The sequence below is a fragment of the Caretta caretta genome, chromosome 15 (genome assembly GCF_965140235.1).
Source record: "Caretta caretta isolate rCarCar2 chromosome 15, rCarCar1.hap1, whole genome shotgun sequence".
Classification (NCBI taxonomy): domain Eukaryota; kingdom Metazoa; phylum Chordata; order Testudines; family Cheloniidae; genus Caretta; species Caretta caretta.
Window position 1 is genome coordinate 31,145,076 of NC_134220.1, and position 19,439 is coordinate 31,164,514.

The window sequence follows — 19,439 nt, forward strand, 5'->3', positions numbered from 1 at the left end:
TGCAGGCCCTTGGCATCGCTGCATTCACAATCATGTTTATTCTGTAGCGGAGCAAAGCCAAGAAACAGGAGCAGAAGATCATTGCACAACTCTTTATTAAACGAACTCCCAGAATACACAGCATATGGACCCTTTGAGTGAAATATATTTAGAACTGTGCTGAATTGTCTATCTTCATGAGATACTCATCTCATTAACATGAGGGTCTCAGTGCTCATCCCCTCTCTTTTCTGGCACATTTCCAAACTCATCTGAACTGGCCTACGTGATCCTTGCTTTGTCTCTTGTGAGGTGAATCAGGCACACACACAGACATCCAGGGATGTACATCCCATTGGCCTAGCTCTGCTCCCGTTGCCATCAGAGGGAGGTTTCACTTTGATTTCAGTGCAGCTAGGTCCGTGCTGCGGACTTCTGAAAATGACACTCCTTGCTGCAAAGTTTTCAGTCTGAAAGTGGGTTTTTGGGAAGGCAGCATGGTGTGTGGAGAGGAGATTTCCCTTTCCATGGATTTTGAAGATAAGCCTAGGAAGGCTGAGAAATGAATTGAGCCCAGAGCCGCTACCTGACTCTGCATTTTCAGAGTAGGGTCACTAGGTCTATAGTGTCAGGCTAGACAGAATTTCAAACTGGCTGTTCTTTGGCCCAGGCAGGAAAATAAAGAGGATATGACATCACTATCAGTGGGAATGATCCCAGAGACAGTATATCAACCCAGCAATCAGAAACTTGTTACAAAGGAGAAATTAGCCTCTGCTATGCAAAGTGCTTTCTCAGAATGTAATTAATTGCAAATGAAATTTACTTTCAGTCTCTGTGTGTGGCTAGAGAGTCAGGGTTGAAGCCTCTTTTAATAGTCACTACATCATATCAAGATAGCAGATAATACAGCGAACCGCTTCAGAGCAGGAGAAACGTCAGCATAGCACAGAACTTCTCAGTGTTGGACGACGGCAAGAACTGAGGGATATTTCATTCAAGAGGAAAAGACCTCTTTGGCATGCAGCACTTTGTAACTGCTTGCTAAAGGCATATCAGCTTCCCCTCTGCTTTTCTCTGGATAAAATGCAGTGCAACGTACTAATATCAGATACAAACATAGCTACATTGCGCGACATAATATTAAGCACTGTCACCGTATGAAAGAGGCCATTAGATTCCTTTACAGTAGCTATGCTAAAGGATCAAGGTATAGTAGGTGGTGGTAATCTGTCTTGGTTGCATTCCAACTCTGGACAGTTTGTTTACAGATAAATTCAGAGGTGCAGCAGATGGTTGTAGTAGACCTGCGGGGATATTCAGCACATGGACAGATCAAAAGTTTTAACTTATGTCATTATAATTTGATAAAATTTCTGGCAATTGAAACCAACATCCTAGAGAAGACTTGTCATAATGCAGGACTGGGTAGGAAAATACAGGCTGATTCTGCCACTATGCTCAAAATAAAGATGCCTGCAGCATGCAGAGCAGCAAGCCTGATGCTGACCAGGTTTACAGAAGTCTCTCCTCCCACACTTCCATCATGCCCCCCAATGGCGCACACTTTCTAATTGAAAATCTGTTTAGATTAAATCAGTGGAGGAACTGACTGACTGCCGCGCATGTAGGCTGCTAATTCTTTAAGGGTATTGGCTCTTTTTTTTTTCCAGACTTAGTGCAAAACTATTAAAACAGCTGAATTCCTGTAGTGCCCATGCTCATTACACTCCAGAGAGTCAATCTCTTCTAATCTAACACCTTTGTCCTTGTCCTTGTCTAACACCTTGAGCTGGAAGGGCCCTTGAGAGGTCATCAAGTCCAGCACTGAGGCAGGACCAAGTATACCTAGGCCAACCCTGACAGGTGTTTGTCCATCCTGTTCTTAAAAACCTCCAGTGTCGGGGATCCCACACACGCCCTTGGTAGCCTGATCCAGAGTTTAACTACCCAGAGAGCTAGAAAGTTTTTCCTACTATTTAATCTAAATCTCCCTTGCTGCCGATTAAGCCCATTACTTCTTGTCCTGTCTTCAGTGGACATGGAGAACAATTGACCACTGTCCTCTTTATAACAGCCCTCAATGTATTTGAAGACTGTACTCAGGTCCCTCTTGTGTCTCATCTTCCAAGACTGAACATGCCCTGTTTTTTTAAACTGTTCCTCATAGGTCATTTCACCATTTTTGTTGCTCTCCTCTGGACCCTCAACCGTTTGTCCAAATCTTTCTTAAAGTGTGGAACCCAGAACTGGACACAGAACTTCAGCTGAGGCCCCACCAGTGCTGAGTGGGACAATTACCTCCTGTGTCTTACATGTGATGCTGCTGTTAACATACCCCAGAATGATATGAGCTTTTTTTCACATCTACATCACATTGCTGACACATATTTAATTTGTGATCCACCATTATCCCCAGGTCCTTTTTAGCAATACTGCCATCTAGCTAGTTTATTCCCCATTTTGTAGCTGTGTATTTGATTTTTCCTTCCTAAGTGCACTACTTTGCATTTGTCTTTATTGAATTTCATCTTGTTGAATTCCAATCAATTCTCCAATTGGTCAGGGTTGTTTGAATTCCTCCAAAGTGCTTGCAACCCTTCCCAACTTGGTGTCCTCTGCAAATTTTATAAACATGCTCTCCACTCCATTATCCAAGTCATTAAAAATGCACTAGGGCATATCTGATGCCATAGTTTGCATTTCCCCATGTCTGCAGCACCATCTGTATTCCTCATAGATAGGGGCATACTTGTGAGCTGTTCCATTATTAGGCACTCTTGCCTGAAATGCCAGAGTTTTAAGGGCAGTAATGTTAATGAGGCTTTCTTTAATCCATATGAGCACCCTGTCGAACCTTCCAACTATCACAGCAGGACAATCTGTGCAATTGGTGAGAGGTGGCTCATGGGGTTGAGCTCCTGGCATTCATGGTGGAGAGACAGCTTGGGCTGGAGGTGGCTGCTGGGTGTGAGCTGGGTGCTTCCTGCGAGGAGAGTGATAACGACTGTTCCCTGGGAGGAAAGGTGACACACTTGGGCAGTGTTTCCTTACTGGACAAGGCCTTGCTGCTGTTGCGCTAAACCACATTCATTATTTGCATTTTAATGTAAAAACCAATCAGGCCCTATGCTTACGCACCAAGCAGTGGATGCTTCTCCGAATTCATAGCGCTTTTGCTCCTTTGGTTTACGTACCATGCAGGGTAGCCCCGTCACTGCTCCCAGCTGGCACAGCACTTTATGTGACAAATGGAAATACGAGTCACTGGTCTGGGTGTCTTTGCTTTGGAGTTGTGTAGCTCTTGGTGCCTTGCTACACTGATGATTGTTTCGTAAGCAAAAATATGACATCCGAGTCCGAGGTCACAGTACAGAGCATTGTGAGGGTGATCCTCGTGCACCTCCGTTGTCTTGACTTGGCACTGCCTAGATAGGCCTAGCCCAGAGGTGGGCAAACTTTTTGGCCCGAGGGCCACATTGGGGAATAGAAATTGTATGGCGGGCCATGAATGGTCACAAAATTTGGGTTGGGCTGCGGGAAGGGGTGCAGGCTCTGGGGTGGGGCTGGGGATAAGGAGTTTAGGGAGTAGGAGGGTGCTCTGGGCTGGGACTGAGGGGTTCGGAGGGCGGGAGGGGGATCAGGGCTGGGGCAGGGATGTGGGAAGGGGTGCAGATTCCGGCTGGGATGCAGGCTCTGGGGAGGGGGATCATGGCTGGGACAGGGGGCTGGGGCGTGGGGAGAGGCTCAGGAGTACAGGCTCTGAGCAGTGCTTACCTCAAGCGGCTCCCAGAAGCAGTGGCATGTCCCTTCTCCAGCTCCTACGCGGAGGTGCAGCCAGGCAGCTCTGCACATTGCCCCATCCTTAGGCACTGCCCCTGCAGCTCCCATTGGAGCAGAAGGGAGCCAGAGCGGGGCCATGCTGCTGCTTCCGGGAGCTGCGTGGTGCGGCCTCGACCCTGTGCCCTGGCCAGAGCGGGGCTGAGCCGCGTGGTACGGCTTGCGGGCTGTAGTTTGCCTACCCCGGCCTAGCCTGGGAGCCGGGCTGCCTGGGAGCCCAGCCACTATTTGCAATGAGTTGCTTTGTTTTTAAACACATAGAACACAGTTTGGATATGAGCTCCCAGGCAGAACGTTCTTTTCCCAGTCCCATTTGCCCACTCATAGACTTTAAGGCCACAAGGGACCATCCTGATCATCTAGCCTGACCTCCTGTATAACACAGGCTGCAGAGCCTCATCCAGCCACTCCTGTAACAGACCCCTGACCTCTGGCTGAGTTACTGACATCCTCAAAGCTTGATTTAAAGACTTCAAGTTACAGAGAATCCACCATTTACACTAGGTCAAACCAACAGGGACTCATGTCCCACCCTGCAGAGGAAGGTGAAGCGCCCCCCTTTTCCCCCCCCCACAAGTCTCTGCCAATCTGACCTGATGGAAAATTCCTTCCCAACCCCAAATATGATGGTTGGTTAGAGCCTGAGCATGTGGGCGACACCCATCTCCAAACATCTGGGGAAAAATTCTCTGTCCAAACTCAGAGCCCTCCCCATCTAGTGTCCCATCTCTAGCTGTTGGAGAGATTTGCTAATAGCTGTCATGGCTGGGCCATATGCCATTGGAGGCAACCTCATCATACCATCCCCTCCAAAAACGTATCCGTTTCAGTCGAGGGTCTTTTGCCCCCTGTTCTCTTCTTGGAAGAAGAACTTCCCAGGACTTCACTCCTCTGATGGCTAGAAACCTTCATCTAATTTCAAGTCTAAATTGTTGGTGGCCAGTTTATATCCATTTGTTCTTGTGCCAGCATTGGCCCTTAACTTAAATAACTCCTCTCCTTCCCTAGTGGTTATCCCTTTGATGTGTAAGCAGTGTCAGGATGAGCTCCACCCTGACATCTGGTGGTGAGGTGTGGCAAATTGTGGAAAAGAACTTCAGGGGCCGATCTCATTTGCATAGGCACACCCACCCCGCCTAGAATGAGACCATAGCTGCCCAAATGGTCACTTTGGCTGCTGTGGGATCCCCAGTGTCTCTGTTATTGGGGCAGGAAGAATAAATTGTTATTACCCTGATTATGGGAACTGTGCTTGGAACTGTACGTGGCCTTTTGTTATGATGGAGGGATTCACCATCAACTAAGTAGCACTCGCTAGGCAAGGGTCATGGGTTCCAAAACTGTGTGAATGGAGAGAGGCTGGGGACAAGTATTAATACTTGGTGGCATGGGCCCCTTGGTGAGGGCCTTACATGCTAATTGCACTTCCTCCTCTCTCCACTGTGGAATATCAGAGCTAATTTTGATTTCATTAGAAGTCTAGTTATAGGCTGCTGAGCTCACTTTGGGCTGACAGTGCACCAGCACTGGGGCTCCCCTACTACAAGCTGAATTCACCTAAGAGCTGAAATCACTGAGTGTTGTGTTAAGTAGTGGGGGAGCCTGAAGATATATTGTGGAGCAGTTTGCGGGACGGCTGGTGAAGCAGTTCGACACGGAGCAGTGTGTGGATGGCAGGAGCGGCTTGTGGGCCGTGGAGCTGAGCGAAGGAGTTCGTGGGGCGGCTGGCGGAGCAGAGCGCAGCTGAGTGAAGGAGTTCGTGGGGCGGCTGGCGGAGCGGAGCGAAGGAGTTTGTGGGGCGGCTGGCGGAGCAGAGTGCAGCTGAGCGAAGGAGTTTGTGGGGCGGCTGGCGGAGCGGAGTGCCGCTATGGAGCTATGGGGCGGTCAGCTTCAGATCACGTAAGGTGCCTCTTACCCCCGTCCCATTTCCACCCAGGTTGGGAGGTAAAGCTCCGCAGATAAACTTTCGAACTCTGGGGCTGCCCTGACCAGGGACAGAGACTTTTGGGGCATTGGACTTTTGGGACTTTGGGTGATTTGGGGTTGCTGGACTCAAGAACCAAAGGGAAAAGGGCATGCCCCAATTTGCCTGGGGTGGGTTCTTTTTTTGCTCATGGGTTGTGTTATGAATCCTGTTGGTGGTGTTTCCCCAACATAATGCCACATTGTTTCTCTCTGTTATTAAAAGGCTTTTGCTACACTCAGACTATGTGCTTGCGAGAGGGGAAGTATTGCCTCTTGGAGGCGCCCAGCGGGGGTGGTATATATTTGTCCCAGGTCACTGGGTGGGGGCTCGAGCCGGTTTGCATTGTGTTATTGGAATGGAACCCCTAGATATTGAACCCGGCCCTTGTTGCTGCCAACTCTGACGGGCAGAAGGGTTACAGATGTATCTGTGGAGAGCAATCATATCTCCCCTCAGCCTTTGGCTGGTTGGTTAGACTAAACAAGCCAAACTCCTTAAGTCTGCTCTCTTGAGGCAGGTTCTCCATTCCTCTGACCATCACTGTAGCCCTTCTCACTGATCAGGATCTTCCTCACAAGGAGGTTACAAACCAGAAGGCTTTGTGTGAAGGAGCTGCTGCAGGAGCATCATTATAAATGAGCCAGGTGCACCTAGAGAGCGGGAGCGCACAGACCATTTCACAGAGGCCGTTTTAAAAGCTCACTTAGCTCTTCCATACACAAGGTGGGATGGTTCCTCCGTGTCTGGCAGAAGCTATGTTTATTCATCAGGAAAAGAGGCTCAGATGTTGCTGTTGCCAGCATGGGGTTTTGAAGCACATTGATTATTCCATGGTGCATCTATAAATATGAAGGTTTGAACAGTACGTGCTTTTAATGCAGTCATTTTTTTCAGGATCTCAGCAGAACAGCTCCCGGCCTTGGAGTGACACTGGCAGGGAAGATGCATTCAGTCATCAGACAGTCACTCTCTCACATATGTGGGCTTCAGGGCAGAGTCTTATGAATGGGGCCTTGATCCGCTTCTGGAGTAGAGGGAAGGGAGACTATTGGTGGCTCTGGATCCCGTTTAGTTTAAAGCCGCTTGTTATAAGGACCTGTGTCTGCAGCTAGGTGTGTGGAGCTGCACCTGAAGGGGTTAATTTGAAACCTAGAGCAGAGCTCAGTACATTGTTCCTTGGACATTTGGCTTCAGACCTAGGCTCACCCCTCCCTGTTAAGTGCTCTTGTGTGAGGTTCAATGCAGCACTAAGAATGAAAGCCGTACTGGGGATTCGCATCCGTGCTGTTCCTCAGCAGTGACTCGCGGCCAGGGGCGATGCACGGTTCATTCTCCCCAGCGGGGGCTGTGTTTTCTTCAATCAGCAGGTGCTGTCACTCTGCAGGCACCTACATGCCAGTGCTGTGGCTCGCCCCCCGTGTCATCCTCACCCACTCGCTGACGGGGCCTGTGGGGCAACTGTCCAAAGCCAGGACTCAGCCCGGGGCAGCGGTAGTAGGCAGCCGCGGAGCTCTCTGTTTCTCTTAAGTGAAAGGTCGCCGAGAGCGGCTGTGCTTGGAGGCTCCATGTGGGAGCCCCTGCTTTTCTGCTCCTCCACAATTCAAGCCTTGGGCTCACCCCACACAATCCAGTCCAGGAATCCCAGTTCTTCTCTGAGCGCTCATGTTGGGAGCAGTTTGCAGGTCATTCTGTCTTCTCGTTACCAGCCATAGCAAGAGGCATTTTCAGGCTCCCAGTGAAAAGCGAGCCGGCCTGAGAACAGACGGCAGGCTTCTCTGCACTGCAGCTCCCTGCTGGCCAAAGCGCTCTGTGGCGAGCTAGCGTGGGCTGAAGAAGGGGAAACTCCAAACCACTCTGATTCGGGATAAAACACGGAGCTTGAGCAAGAGGGCCAAAGCAGGCAGGGTGGAAGGGTAAGCCCTTTACAACAGCTGGCCTAGACTCCACCAAGCTTGGGAAGGACCAGAGTTGCCATCCTTTAAAGCACAGCTCAGTAGCCATACTAATGGGCCAAACAGCCTGAGTTTAAAAGACTCCCAGCCTCTGGGATACGGCTGTGCCCTTCCAGTTGTCTTCTGACTGCAGGCCCAGTTGTACACCACACTGTAGGGCCTGTGTGCAGGAATGAATAGGGCAGACGGTCACAGCAGGGGAAGGTGCACTGTGCAAGTGGCACAAGCCGATGGATTTAAACAAAGAATGTAATTTCCACCAAGTTCTGTGCGGGGAGCTGGGAGTGATGGGCACTGCATCCTAGCAGGATGGGTGTGTGGTGTTTGCTTTTACTTTTCAAGCTGCCAGAATCTGGTCACTTGGCTATTTTTAGATGCCCAGTAAGTGGGGGAGAAAAAGTAGAGCCATATGTCAAGAGTGCTGTTATGAGGAGAGGACAAAGCCCAGGGAACATGCCACGTTGTGAGGAGCACTGCTACAGTGACTTGCCGAGAAGCTTGCAGACCTTAAGCAACCTGCTCATTCCCCATCGGAAAAGACTGTCTGGGTAGAAAATCCACACAGGTCGTCACTGTGTGCAGAGAAGACATGACAAGTGTTTTCTCAATATAGTCCTTGCTGTTTCCTTACTTTAGAAACTCACTTGCAGCTTAAACTGATTTCCACGTACAGCGTGACTTGTCAAAAATGTCACAATGGACCGACTCAAGGGTTTGCAGAATAAAGAGCCGATGTTTGTTTCCTAGTAAGTGCAGCATGATAAATGTTGAGCCCTCCTTGAGAAGAGTGTACCTGCTGGATAGACTGAAGTGCAAGGCATGATTTTGTTAATCCAGTCTGTACAAGGTCTGGCTCATTCTCTCTTCCCACTGATCCTTAAACCAGCTACATCCTCAGTGCGAATCTCCCCAAGGACAGATCTCTGAGCAGGAGATGCTACATGTGCTTGCTCCCTTGCTGGATTCGTCCTGGTCTAAGCTGTTTCCTTACAGTGTCTCTGGTTTCTCCTTTCCCCACACTGTGGCATTACCCAGGGTGCACTCTGGACAGATGGACAGCTGTGCTTCCTCAGTTCTCCAACCTGAGGTGCCTTTTACATTGTGAGAGCCACCACTCCTGGTCCTGCTCACACACAGCCTCTAGCATGTAAATTATTCCATCTGAATTACATGAAAGCTCTGACCAGTCAGTCATAATTACATGACACAAGCAAATTCCCAGTCCTAGACTTTCCCCCAGAAATGTGTGTCTTGTACTGCCCAGCACTCTCTTTCTGGATAATACAAGCTCATAGAAAGTCCGTCATTTCATCAATGGAAAATGCCATGCACAAACCCTATTATCTCAAGTGGAGGTTCCCAAACACGTCAGTCCAAACACACTGGTTTAGATAAACAATAAAACAAGTTTATTAACTACAAAAGAGATTTTAAGTGATTACAAGTAATGAGGCATAAAAGTCAGAACTGGGTAAAAGATAAAATGTAAACTAATACCTAATTTAGCAAGCCAAATGAATTCAAAGCAAAGGTTTTTCTTTGCTCTTTGCAGTCTTTTACTGGCTGGAAGCCTCCAAACCAGGACCCGTCAGACAGTTCAGTGTTCTTTCAGGTGCTGTTGATGGCATGAGCAGAGAGAAAGGGAGGAGAGAGAGGTAATTTTTGTTGTGTGTTCTCTATTCTTATATCGTTTCCTCCTCTTTGAGGATTATCTCCAGCTGGACTTCAGGTGACAGGAGATCTGTGGGATGGGACCCCCACCTGTTTCTTTGCCAATATTTAAATTTCTTGCTTATACCCTTCTTCCTTTCAAAGAATGGCCACTTAACTAGGTGATAGTCCACTTGGCTTTGTTGACACCTGGGTTGGGTGTTGGTTCATCTTTTGTTTCTGAGGAACTGGTTTGTGCCTCTAAACTTGGAGCATGTTACAGCAATGTTATACAGTAGAATCTTATAACTTACATACAATGTCGATACACTTATTTTACCAGGACAATAATGTTCAGCAGATTATGAGTTTTCAAATGATACATCACAAGGCACACTTTGTACAAAGTTTCTCATAGTCCTGTAAAAAGGGTGAACATAAAAGTATAGCCTGTCACACCCTCCCAAAGCCCATTGCATGTATTTGCAGCTGGGTTTTCTTTGGAGGTGTTTGCATGGAATTACTTCACTTCTGTTGTCTGAGGGCACATGTTGTTATAAAATTCTGCAGGACAAAACACAGGGTGACTGTTGCTGCCCCCAGATTACAGTACAGAAGCAGAGTGCATAGGTTTGCTCCATGTGCAATCACCTAACAGACACTGAAATGCAGACAGACCACTCCTCTTCCACACAGAGCAGTTAATTTGGGAGGCATGTTCCTGTCTGTGCTCGAAGAATGATTTCCCTTCATTTTAGCGTGTGTGAAATCCAGAATTCTTTCTGAGAGTGCTTTGGAGGTATGGGAAGAAGCTGAGCATGTCCACCCCATGGTAAGGAGCAGGGAAGAGACAGGAAACAGGGCCCTGTTGTGCTCTGGGAGGAGTGGAAATGCTGTTAATAAAGCTGGAGTCATGAAATTCTGCCCGTCTTACTCACATGGCTGTTCTGACTACGTTGTTGCTTGTGCCCAGACTCAGGCAACTAAGCTAGCCTTCCCCTCTGCCATTCTGTTACAGCCAGCAGTCAGCATCTGACCTATGGCTTGGGGCTTGTTTTCGAATACTTTCCACAGGTCACAGGCATTCCGGCTGCCGCTGTTCCTAGTCCGGAATGAAATTCTCTCTAGCAGGACAGGTCAGGCCTGAGGCCTGGGCACTGCTTAAGGCACTGGCTGCAGCGGTGGATTTCACTCTTGCTCATTAGTGCAAAGTGCTGACGCTGCTGTTTTCAGGCAGTTTGGGCTTACCCAGAGCTTAGACTACAGCACTGGTGATCACAAAGATCGCAGCACAGAGAAGTCAAGTCGTTTTGAGAGGCGGGACTCAGAATTCGCTCTCTGTCCCTTCACCCCCTGAATCCCATTTACACAGTCTCTGCGCTGCTCTCACTCACAACCCTTATTAAGATGTACAACGGTGACTGATTTAGCCTCAGATCTCTTAACGCATCCCATCACCCCCTGGATGGCATAAAGTCATGATGATCACTGAATGTTGGTAGGTTTTACCTTACCCTCCGATGACACAACCCCCCGAGCAGAAATGTTTATATTCTCTGTGATTGGCAGCTCAGGCTAGTGTAGCAGCGAATGCTCAGATCAGGTTCGCTATTGGCTGTGCTCTGTGGGATGCCTACAGAGAGCAACAGGGCTTTTCGCAGATGAGTAGGATTTGGAACTATTTTGTTAGTGTGATGATATGATGGGATTTCTTGTGATAAGGGGCAGGACTCAGCAGCCCTGGGGCTCACTTCCAGGTTCTGTTTTATGGTCCTAAAATCTCATGCTTCAGAGTTTCAGCTGGCCACCTGCAGGGGTCAGGAAGTGACACCCCCCCCACCCCCCCGCCCAAGCATCAGGGATAGCCACAGCTGGTGATGGGATATTGGGCTGGGCAGACCAGGCCTCTGAGGTGGCACGGAGCATTCTCTCTCTTGGGTGGTTGGCTGGCTGGCTTGCCACATGTGGGGTCACAAAGAAATTTTGTCCCAGGTCAGCTGGCAGTGACCCTGGGGTTTATTTTGCATTTTTGTTTTTTTGTTTTTGTTTTGTTTTGTTTTGTTTTGCTTTCCTCTGCAGCATGTGGATGCAAGTCCCTTGCCAGGATTCTCTGGGTCTATCTCACTTAATCATTTCCCTGCCATTAGAGAGGCCTCAAGCACTAGTGCATCTCAGTCCCTCCTATTTTCTGCCTGTGGCACATAAAAATCTAATCTGGGCTGTAATACTTTGGGCTAATTTTGGTTCCTAGGCTTAGTACGTGATTGCTGGGTGGTGGTGGTGGCTGGTGATGCGCAGGAGGCTAGACTAGATGATCTGGCAGTTCCTTCTAGCTTTAAACCCTGTGACCCTGGTTGGGAGACAGTAACAGCCGGAGTCTCTGCTTTCCGGCCCTACTTGCATTGCAGGATGATTGTCAAAATATTGCGGCTGAGGGGCGGACAAGCCATGGAAAATCACAGACAAGTAACAACGGACCTTTTTATTTGCCGTAGTGGAGTCTATTATTACTTTTCCATGGTTTTCCTCTGCCGGCTGCCTGAGGCTGAGAGCGAAGGCCAAGGGCTCTCAGCCCTAGGGTGGCTGGGGTTCCCACTTTCAGCCCCACACACGACGGGATTACTGCTGACAAAATTGCGGTGAAAGCCTAATATTGCGGAATCCACAATTTCCACAATATTGCAAGTGAAGTAGGGCCTTAGGTGTGATTTCATTTCTTCTCCTTAAACAAAGGGAAAGCAGCAGCTGATGTTGCACATGAACCAAATAAGAATTCTCACAACTGCTCTTTGGACAAGGTCTAAAAGCAGCATGGCTCCTGTTGGTTGAATTTATAATATCACAGATAGGAAAAAACAATAAACAAGTGAGCGGTTCATTAAGTTTCAGACTCCAAACACTTTTGTAAGATAATGAGTCTGCTACGTTGAACAGTGCAGTGAATATCAGATTCTAACACTTTCATGTTCACAGGCTGTTAGAGGTTCTTGCCTCTGTAGTGCAGTTTTATCTAAGCCTTGAAAACCAGAAGGAAAATTGAAGCTGCTGTCTGAAAAGCTGGCTGTTTAAATGATGAAATCCAGTGGTGCTGCAATTTACAACTTTGCTTGGAATCATAGAAATGGACAGGGGCAATTCCCATGTAAATCCTCTTGGAAGGATTACACCAGCTTTTCTGTAGGATACAATTTATGATTCCAAGAGATGACGTGAATGGTTTGGGACCTTCCATGAATTGGCTTTAAGTGAAAATTGCATGAAAGCCAGGGCTACAGCAATAGTATGCTCAGCATATTAGTTTAGTCTTGTCACATGTTCCCCAGAATTTTATTGTATGCTAGTAAAATTGAAGTTTTTATGGCTCAATTTGTCTCGTGCGGGAAAGTCCAGCAGCTTGGGACCATTCTGGGTGAAAGCAGAGCTGTGTTTCTATCTGACTCATGGCTAGCCCTCTCCATCACTTGCTAGCCCCAGGTGTCAGGAGAGTTCTTAGGGCCTAATCCAAGGCTCACCGACATCAATAGGAGACTATCCATTGACCCAAAGGGCTGGTGGAGTGAGACCACGAGATGCTCATGAACCGATCAGAGGGGTGGGGAGGCCAATGCATTTGGACAGGTGCTCCCATTTTAGGAGCCTCTCCCCTCCCTTCTCAGTTTGCTCAGGCCTCCTGCTGCTGCAGAACCTTGGTGCACCTTGTCTTACGTTGCTGGCTTTGGGAAATCAGAAGCCCACAACTGCACGGAGCAGCAGATGTTGTACAGAGGCTCAGCCGTCCCACACCATTTGATTTTGTGTATTGATGTCACGCAATAAGGAAAGTAGCTCAAATGCGCCGTTATCCTGTGACTTCTTCAGTTGCTTTTGGATGCCAGTTTGTTATCAACATGTCTCAAAATTTAAATTACTTTATGGTCAGTAGAGCCACGTCTCAAGTTGCCCGGCATTGTCTCTGCAATTATTCACTACCATAATGTTACCATAGCAACTAGAACGCTTCCCTAGTCAGGATGGTTTATTATTGTCAAGGTAAAACTCCACTAGTGGTTTTGAAAACATCAGCCCTTCCATCACACACGGGTATTTATTTATATTTAGGTTCCTCTGGTCTAATCGACTATCCACACATTTTCTTCTTTTTGTTGTTAGACAAATTCAAAAGCAAGACGTTTTTTCATGATAGAAAATTATAGGTCCTAAGTGATGATGTCTGACTGCAGTGATGCAGTACAAAATATAGTTTTGTGTTAGAAAATTCTAGGCTTCCTTTACAGCAGTATCTCCAGCTTCAAAACGCTGGAAAAAATTCTTTACAATCAAATACATTTTGACAAACTCCATTCATAGTTTCACAGGCAAGAATCTGAGGGAGAGCACCCTATAGATTGTTACTTGATATTATTGATCCACCATTATATACCGTGAAGAAACATACGATAACTCCTCAAAATCTCAGTCATGCTGCACACAAGAAACAAAGCGAACTCCCCCATTCAGATATTGTTAAAATTAAATGGGGGGGGGGGAATGTGTTTTCAGGCCTTCAGATGAATGTGTGCGATCTTTTTTGAAGAATTTCACGTGGAACTTTGTGGCACAAAGGCTAACAATTATTGTAATCAATTTTCGCAGTCTCTCTGCAGCAGACAGGAGAGGAAGGAGTGTGTGTGGTGGTGGTGGGGTGCTTCTTAAACTGATTGCCTTTCTGTAGTTGTTTTGCATCATGGGCACTTCTGGAGTTATGCTGCAGCCTGTTCTGCAAAGGCAAAGACCCACCAGCTCAAAAAGGACTTTTCTTAAATCACAACTAATTTGAAATGGTGGCTAGGCCACACCTCACAGCCTACACGTCCATGAGATCCCACAGCCAAAAGGAAGGTTCATAACCTCACCAGGCACAAATGGGATAAAACTTTCCTGGTCTGTGGTGTTGTAACATTGTCCAGATTGGGAACACAGTCTCAAGGGGTTGGCACAAACCCTCAGGTAAAGATAGGGCACAAATACTTTCTCCGTCACCCAATAACTTCCCCCAGCCTACCAGCCTCATCTCATTCTTATCTGGATTGAGCTGCCGGCAGTTCACTCATCTGCGCACCTCATCAGCCTCCTCATCCACCCTCCCAACAGCCCCAGACATCCATCAAACCGGCATGGAGACAAGGTGCGTCTCTGCAGAGCACCACATTATAGTAAGAGCTCCCTCCTTGTACCGCCATCTCAGAACACTCAGCCAGGAAAGAGCAGACACAATATCTGCATAGGAACTTGGTCTTCCTTCATCACTGAGGGGAGATCGCCCTAGTGGTGTCTCGGACTCAGGGCTGTACCCAAATGGCGCAGAGTCAAAGAGATGTGTCATGGCGACTGGCCTGTCAGGGAGTTCTCTCGCCATCACCTTCCATAGGCTCCTAACCAGAAATGCTGGTTCACAGCTAGCCAGGCTGTCAGTGTCAAGCCTTGGTTTTTTGAGCCGCTCCTTTCAGAGAAGCCGGCATCTGCCATCCCTAGTGAAGGCACGGAGACTCTCCACTGACAGTGGGAACTGATACTTTGCCAATAGCCTTTCCCAATGAGGCATGGCACCTTATTCTTGCATTTCCTCCTGCTCAATGTGTCTGCCCTTAAAAAAAAGCTCCAGTGAGTCAACAACAATAATGTTCCATTCAAATACTTGCTGATACTGTTTACAGAAGAACATGCCCTTGTTAAGGGAATGGTAGGGAATTCTAAAGACACACTGTATTCCTTTTCTAGGGAAAGCTACAAGCTTTAAGAGCATCATCCCATTAATAATAGCTACGACAACGATAGCTATCAGTTGACAGGGATTAATTAGCAGAGCCTGCATCACTCCTTTAATTAAAAATCAGCATTTGTGGTTGTTTGCAGAAGGAATTCCCATACCCCCTCCATCCCTGCCCTCAGGTCTCTGCGGCACCTTCTGCCAGCGCTGCTCAAGTCTTCCATTTGCTGGTGAATGGATTCTCCCCAAATTGCACTGGTTTTAAAAGGGCAATAGATGACGTTCGATAAAGCAAAGGTTAACTAGCTCCACTTGCTTTGCTCTTTCATTGGAGTCTAATTTTACATCACAGCTAGGTTCCTGTTTCCTGGGAGCAGGTTTTTGATTTTGGCTTATGTTCCATTCTAAAAAGCTGTTTTCATCAAGGCAAATCCTGAAATACCCCCGAATGGAAGGAGTTTGTCCCGTTGTGTGTGCTGTTCATATCCAGCCCATAGCCAGGCATTTATTTTGCTCTTAGAGATCATAATTAGTTCCTCCTAGCAAAGGAAGCACTGGAGAAACATACCATGCAGTAACATTGGGATAGTGCGCTATAATTCAGCTTCATGAAGAGTCAGTGTATCATCTTTGGGTAGTGACAGAAATCAAATAAATCCCATGTATTGCTAAAATCTATTGAGAAAGCAACCCATTTTGAGGCATGTCTTGGTATGTCAGATTGATGAAGTACACTGTCTGTGATGTGATCTACCTTGAGTCAATCATTTTAGCTTCTCTAGTTTACTCAGAGACATTTATGTTGAGTTCAGTTATGCTCAAAAGTGTCATTTAATGAAACAGCTAGAGTTCATTTACTTGCAATAAGCAATTCCTACGTAGAGTCAATGGTTCAGTTGAGACGAGAAGGTAAGAACAGGTTTCTGGATACCAGGACATGGCCTTTCTGACTGACGTTGCGGCTACATCCAGTCATGTAACTTAAACTAAAATGTATCTCTTTCCGTTGTTGCTTAGGATGAACAAAGAAATCAAAGATCAAGAAACGAACCGACCAGCTTCTGCACTGAGTGCTCGGAAAGGGGAATACGGAAGAACTATGGGTGAGACAGATTTTGTCAAGGATGTGAGTCATGTAGTTGGCACTCAAAGATGGGAATTAGGAAGAATTGTGGATGAGGAGGAGACTGACAGTCAGAAAAAAGCTATGGATAAATTAGGAGCTATATCTCCATCTGTGATGAGAAGGAGGTCAACTCCTACAGCAGAAGAGAAGTTTCCAAGCTCTTCATCTGCACTTTCTGAATATGTAGAAGAGCTGAGGAGGAAAAGGGCAACAGAGAAAGAGCAGGGAACATTAGGATTAGAGGATACCTCTCCCCTGCCAATCTACCAAACAACTGGTGCCTCCTCCCTGAGAAGATGCAGGACTTTCAAAGAGGATGATGAATTCCCAATAAAGTTTGGAGTCAATGAACGTACAGAAAGTACAGGAGTGCCTGCAGGAGCTAGCCTCGTGCGTTCATCCAGTTTAAAATGCATATCATCTGAGAACACAGAGCCAGCGCGCTCCCCAGCTCTCAAAAGAATATCAAAGTTTGGCTCTTGTGACTCACTCCTACACAATATTGATAATTCCAGCTTAACACTGAGTTCACCAGCTGTGGGAGCAGATGCGTTCAATATATCGAGACTCAAGCCATGGAGAAGTTACCTTGAGCCATCATTAGAGGACACAGCCAATGCAGATCTGGGGAAAGAGTCTCTGGTATTTCAGAATAAGCAGTTCCGTGATGTTATGGCTGAAGGAAAGGAAAACGACCCGTTCACTTGGAAAATACCAATTCTCAACTATGAAAGGAGAACAAATGTTGATTTTGATGACTTCCTTCCAGCAATTCGAAAATCCCAGTCAACAAGCAGTTTGTCCAGACCTGACAAGGACAGGAGAGAAGGCCAGAGGCCAGTAAGCGTTCATTTTGAAGACCAGGCTATGGCAGGCAGCACTGTTTTGTCTGAAATAAAGACCATTTCAAAGGCCAAAGAGGATGCTGGAAACCTCTCTGACTCATCTTCATCCTCTGGCTCCATCATTTCTTTTAAAAGTGCTGACAGCGTCAAGAGCCGACCAAAGATTCAAAGACCAGAAGGTGAAGGATGCGTCGGAAAACTAATTACTGAAGGTGCTAAAGATGAAAGGCGATGGGAGGCAGAAGGGAAAGAGGATGACGTAAATAGCATTATGATGAAATATCTAGGAAAAGATTAAGGTAAACTTGCTGATATTCTAACCACGACCCGTCTGTACGGTTAACTGAGGCCAGCTGTTACAGGTTTGCTATTTGTGCCCCTGAGCTAGAGGCTCTGCCAGTATTTTCACTGCAAATTCTTCTCTCCAGAGGCTTCTAGTCTGGAATAGCCTAGTCCTGGCTAATAAGCAAAACTCTGACCAGAATCTACCTTTTTACTTGGCTTTATTGATAAATAATGTTAACATAATGAATAATCATCCCTTGGTGGTCCCTCCATACCAAATTAGGGCTACATTCTGGCCAGAGCAGAACTAGCCCCAAGACAGCATACGCCTCCCCTCTCCCATGTGCTGCTCCTGCTCCAGGGGCCAGTGTGCAGAAGGGAGGGACCAAGGCTCCCCCCAGCAACCCCATTTGCGAGGTGTTGAGAGAGCAGGCCATGCAGCTGCCCTGCGCACACGGAGTGCCGTTGTGCTTGGCCCTGACACAGGCTGTACAAGGGATAAAGGGAGGCTCCTTGCCCTTTTCTGACCCTTGCACTGCCTACGGACCAAGCAGGATCTGGTCCCAAGTGAGCAGTTTAAGAACCTGGTCTTTGCTTTGCACCCGGCTAGAGGAGGAAGTGTCCTGCAGGGAGCCCAATTCCCCATTGACACCAGTGCACAGTGGGCATGAAGCACCACCATTTGGAGCTAGCTGCATTTTACACCCCCTTTGCACTGCTGTCAGTGATGGGAGAGCAAGGGAATCTCTTCTGAACAGACTGCTTTGAGCCTCCCCTAGCCCCTCGCCCTTACCTATTCACTGTAATATCATCACCTAGCTCTTCTCACATTTTATTACATCGAGTGTCTCTGGAACGTTTCTGAGACTGCACCTCTACCATTTTACTTGTTTTATTAATCTAAAACATTGACGAGCCTGAGCCCCGAAACACACCCCTCCAGAGAATGTAGGTTTTGCTTCTAGTCACTCTTACCTCCTGTATTCAGTGTTTGATTCTGACAACCAGTTGGATGCAATTCTCTTACTGCCTTTGATGCTTCCAGGTTTGAAAGCAGACTCTCTAATGAATGCATCATAACCGGAACTGTGTTTAAAATAGATTAGAAAAATGTTTTGTAAAAATGCAGCCTTTAGACAAACTTATTGGATGTCAAGCTGTGACCAAATCTGTTCAACACAGGAGCGGAGGAGGTCTTAATAAAATATTTCTTTATGGGAAGCTGCATTTGCATAATAAGATGTCCCACTTTCCCCCAGACTTCATTTTAATAAAGCAAGTGGCATCTATAAACTATGAAGCCCAGTAACATCAACCAGCCGAAAAAGCATGCCCTTTGCTCGGAAATGAGAGTAGGAGTGCCCAAAAGGAGAAACGTAACTTAAATGAATGAGCCCTCGATGCTGTCAGCTAGCAAAGAAAGGACAGATGATTGTTCGCATTAGGAAACTCTACAGAATAACCAGGGAGTGGCTCTCAGTATGGCCAAGCCCACACGGGAGTCGTCCTCTCTGAACGGACTGTGGCATCAGCAGCTGCATTGTTCTGTCCTGAATCCACGGTATGAACCATGTCACTGAACATGTCTCTTCATACATCTTTTTCATTTTTTAGTTCCCAGAAGTTGAGACCTTGTTTGAAGCAGTCATAATTTCGTGGTTATTAGAAGACAGATACGTAGGTGGCTTTCATTGGCTCCTTCTTGTCTGCAGCATGCTATTCTTCCTGACCAAAAGCACAATGACATGAGAGACAGAGATTTGATGTGCACTACAATGGGAAGCTGTGTTCTGACCTCTGCTTGCTTTATACAAAATAAAATATTTGCTTCTTTGACTTAAGTCTCTTCTCTTCTTTCCTTTCCTTGCACTGAGAACAGGCAGCTGAAAACAAAATGCATGTATTGAAAAGTTCACCAATACGTAAGTGCAGCCCGCTGCCGCGGGGAGCTTTAGGGGACATTTCTCAGTGTATACAGGGGTCCTTAGTGTCATCTGCACTTAAGTCTTAATAAACAAAGTTTCTGGCAACTTTTACTTCAAATAGATTT

General features: G+C 47.0%; 1 protein-coding gene across 4 annotated transcripts in view; it reads left to right on the top strand.

Annotated features, from left to right (window-relative positions):
* The window catches only part of MYO18B (myosin XVIIIB), a 201,723-nt gene extending 182,498 nt beyond the window's left edge, over positions 1–19,225 (top strand). For 3 of the 4 annotated variants that reach the window (XM_075120125.1, XM_075120124.1, XM_075120122.1), the window contains exon 42: positions 16,151–19,225. In XM_075120125.1, coding sequence (XP_074976226.1) covers positions 16,151–17,402 — 1,252 coding nt within the window. In that variant the 3' untranslated portion in view covers positions 17,403–19,225. The remainder of the gene's footprint in view (positions 1–16,150) is intronic. The other variant, XM_075120123.1, reaches the window with a different exon arrangement.
* The last annotated feature ends 214 nt before the right edge of the window (positions 19,226–19,439 follow it).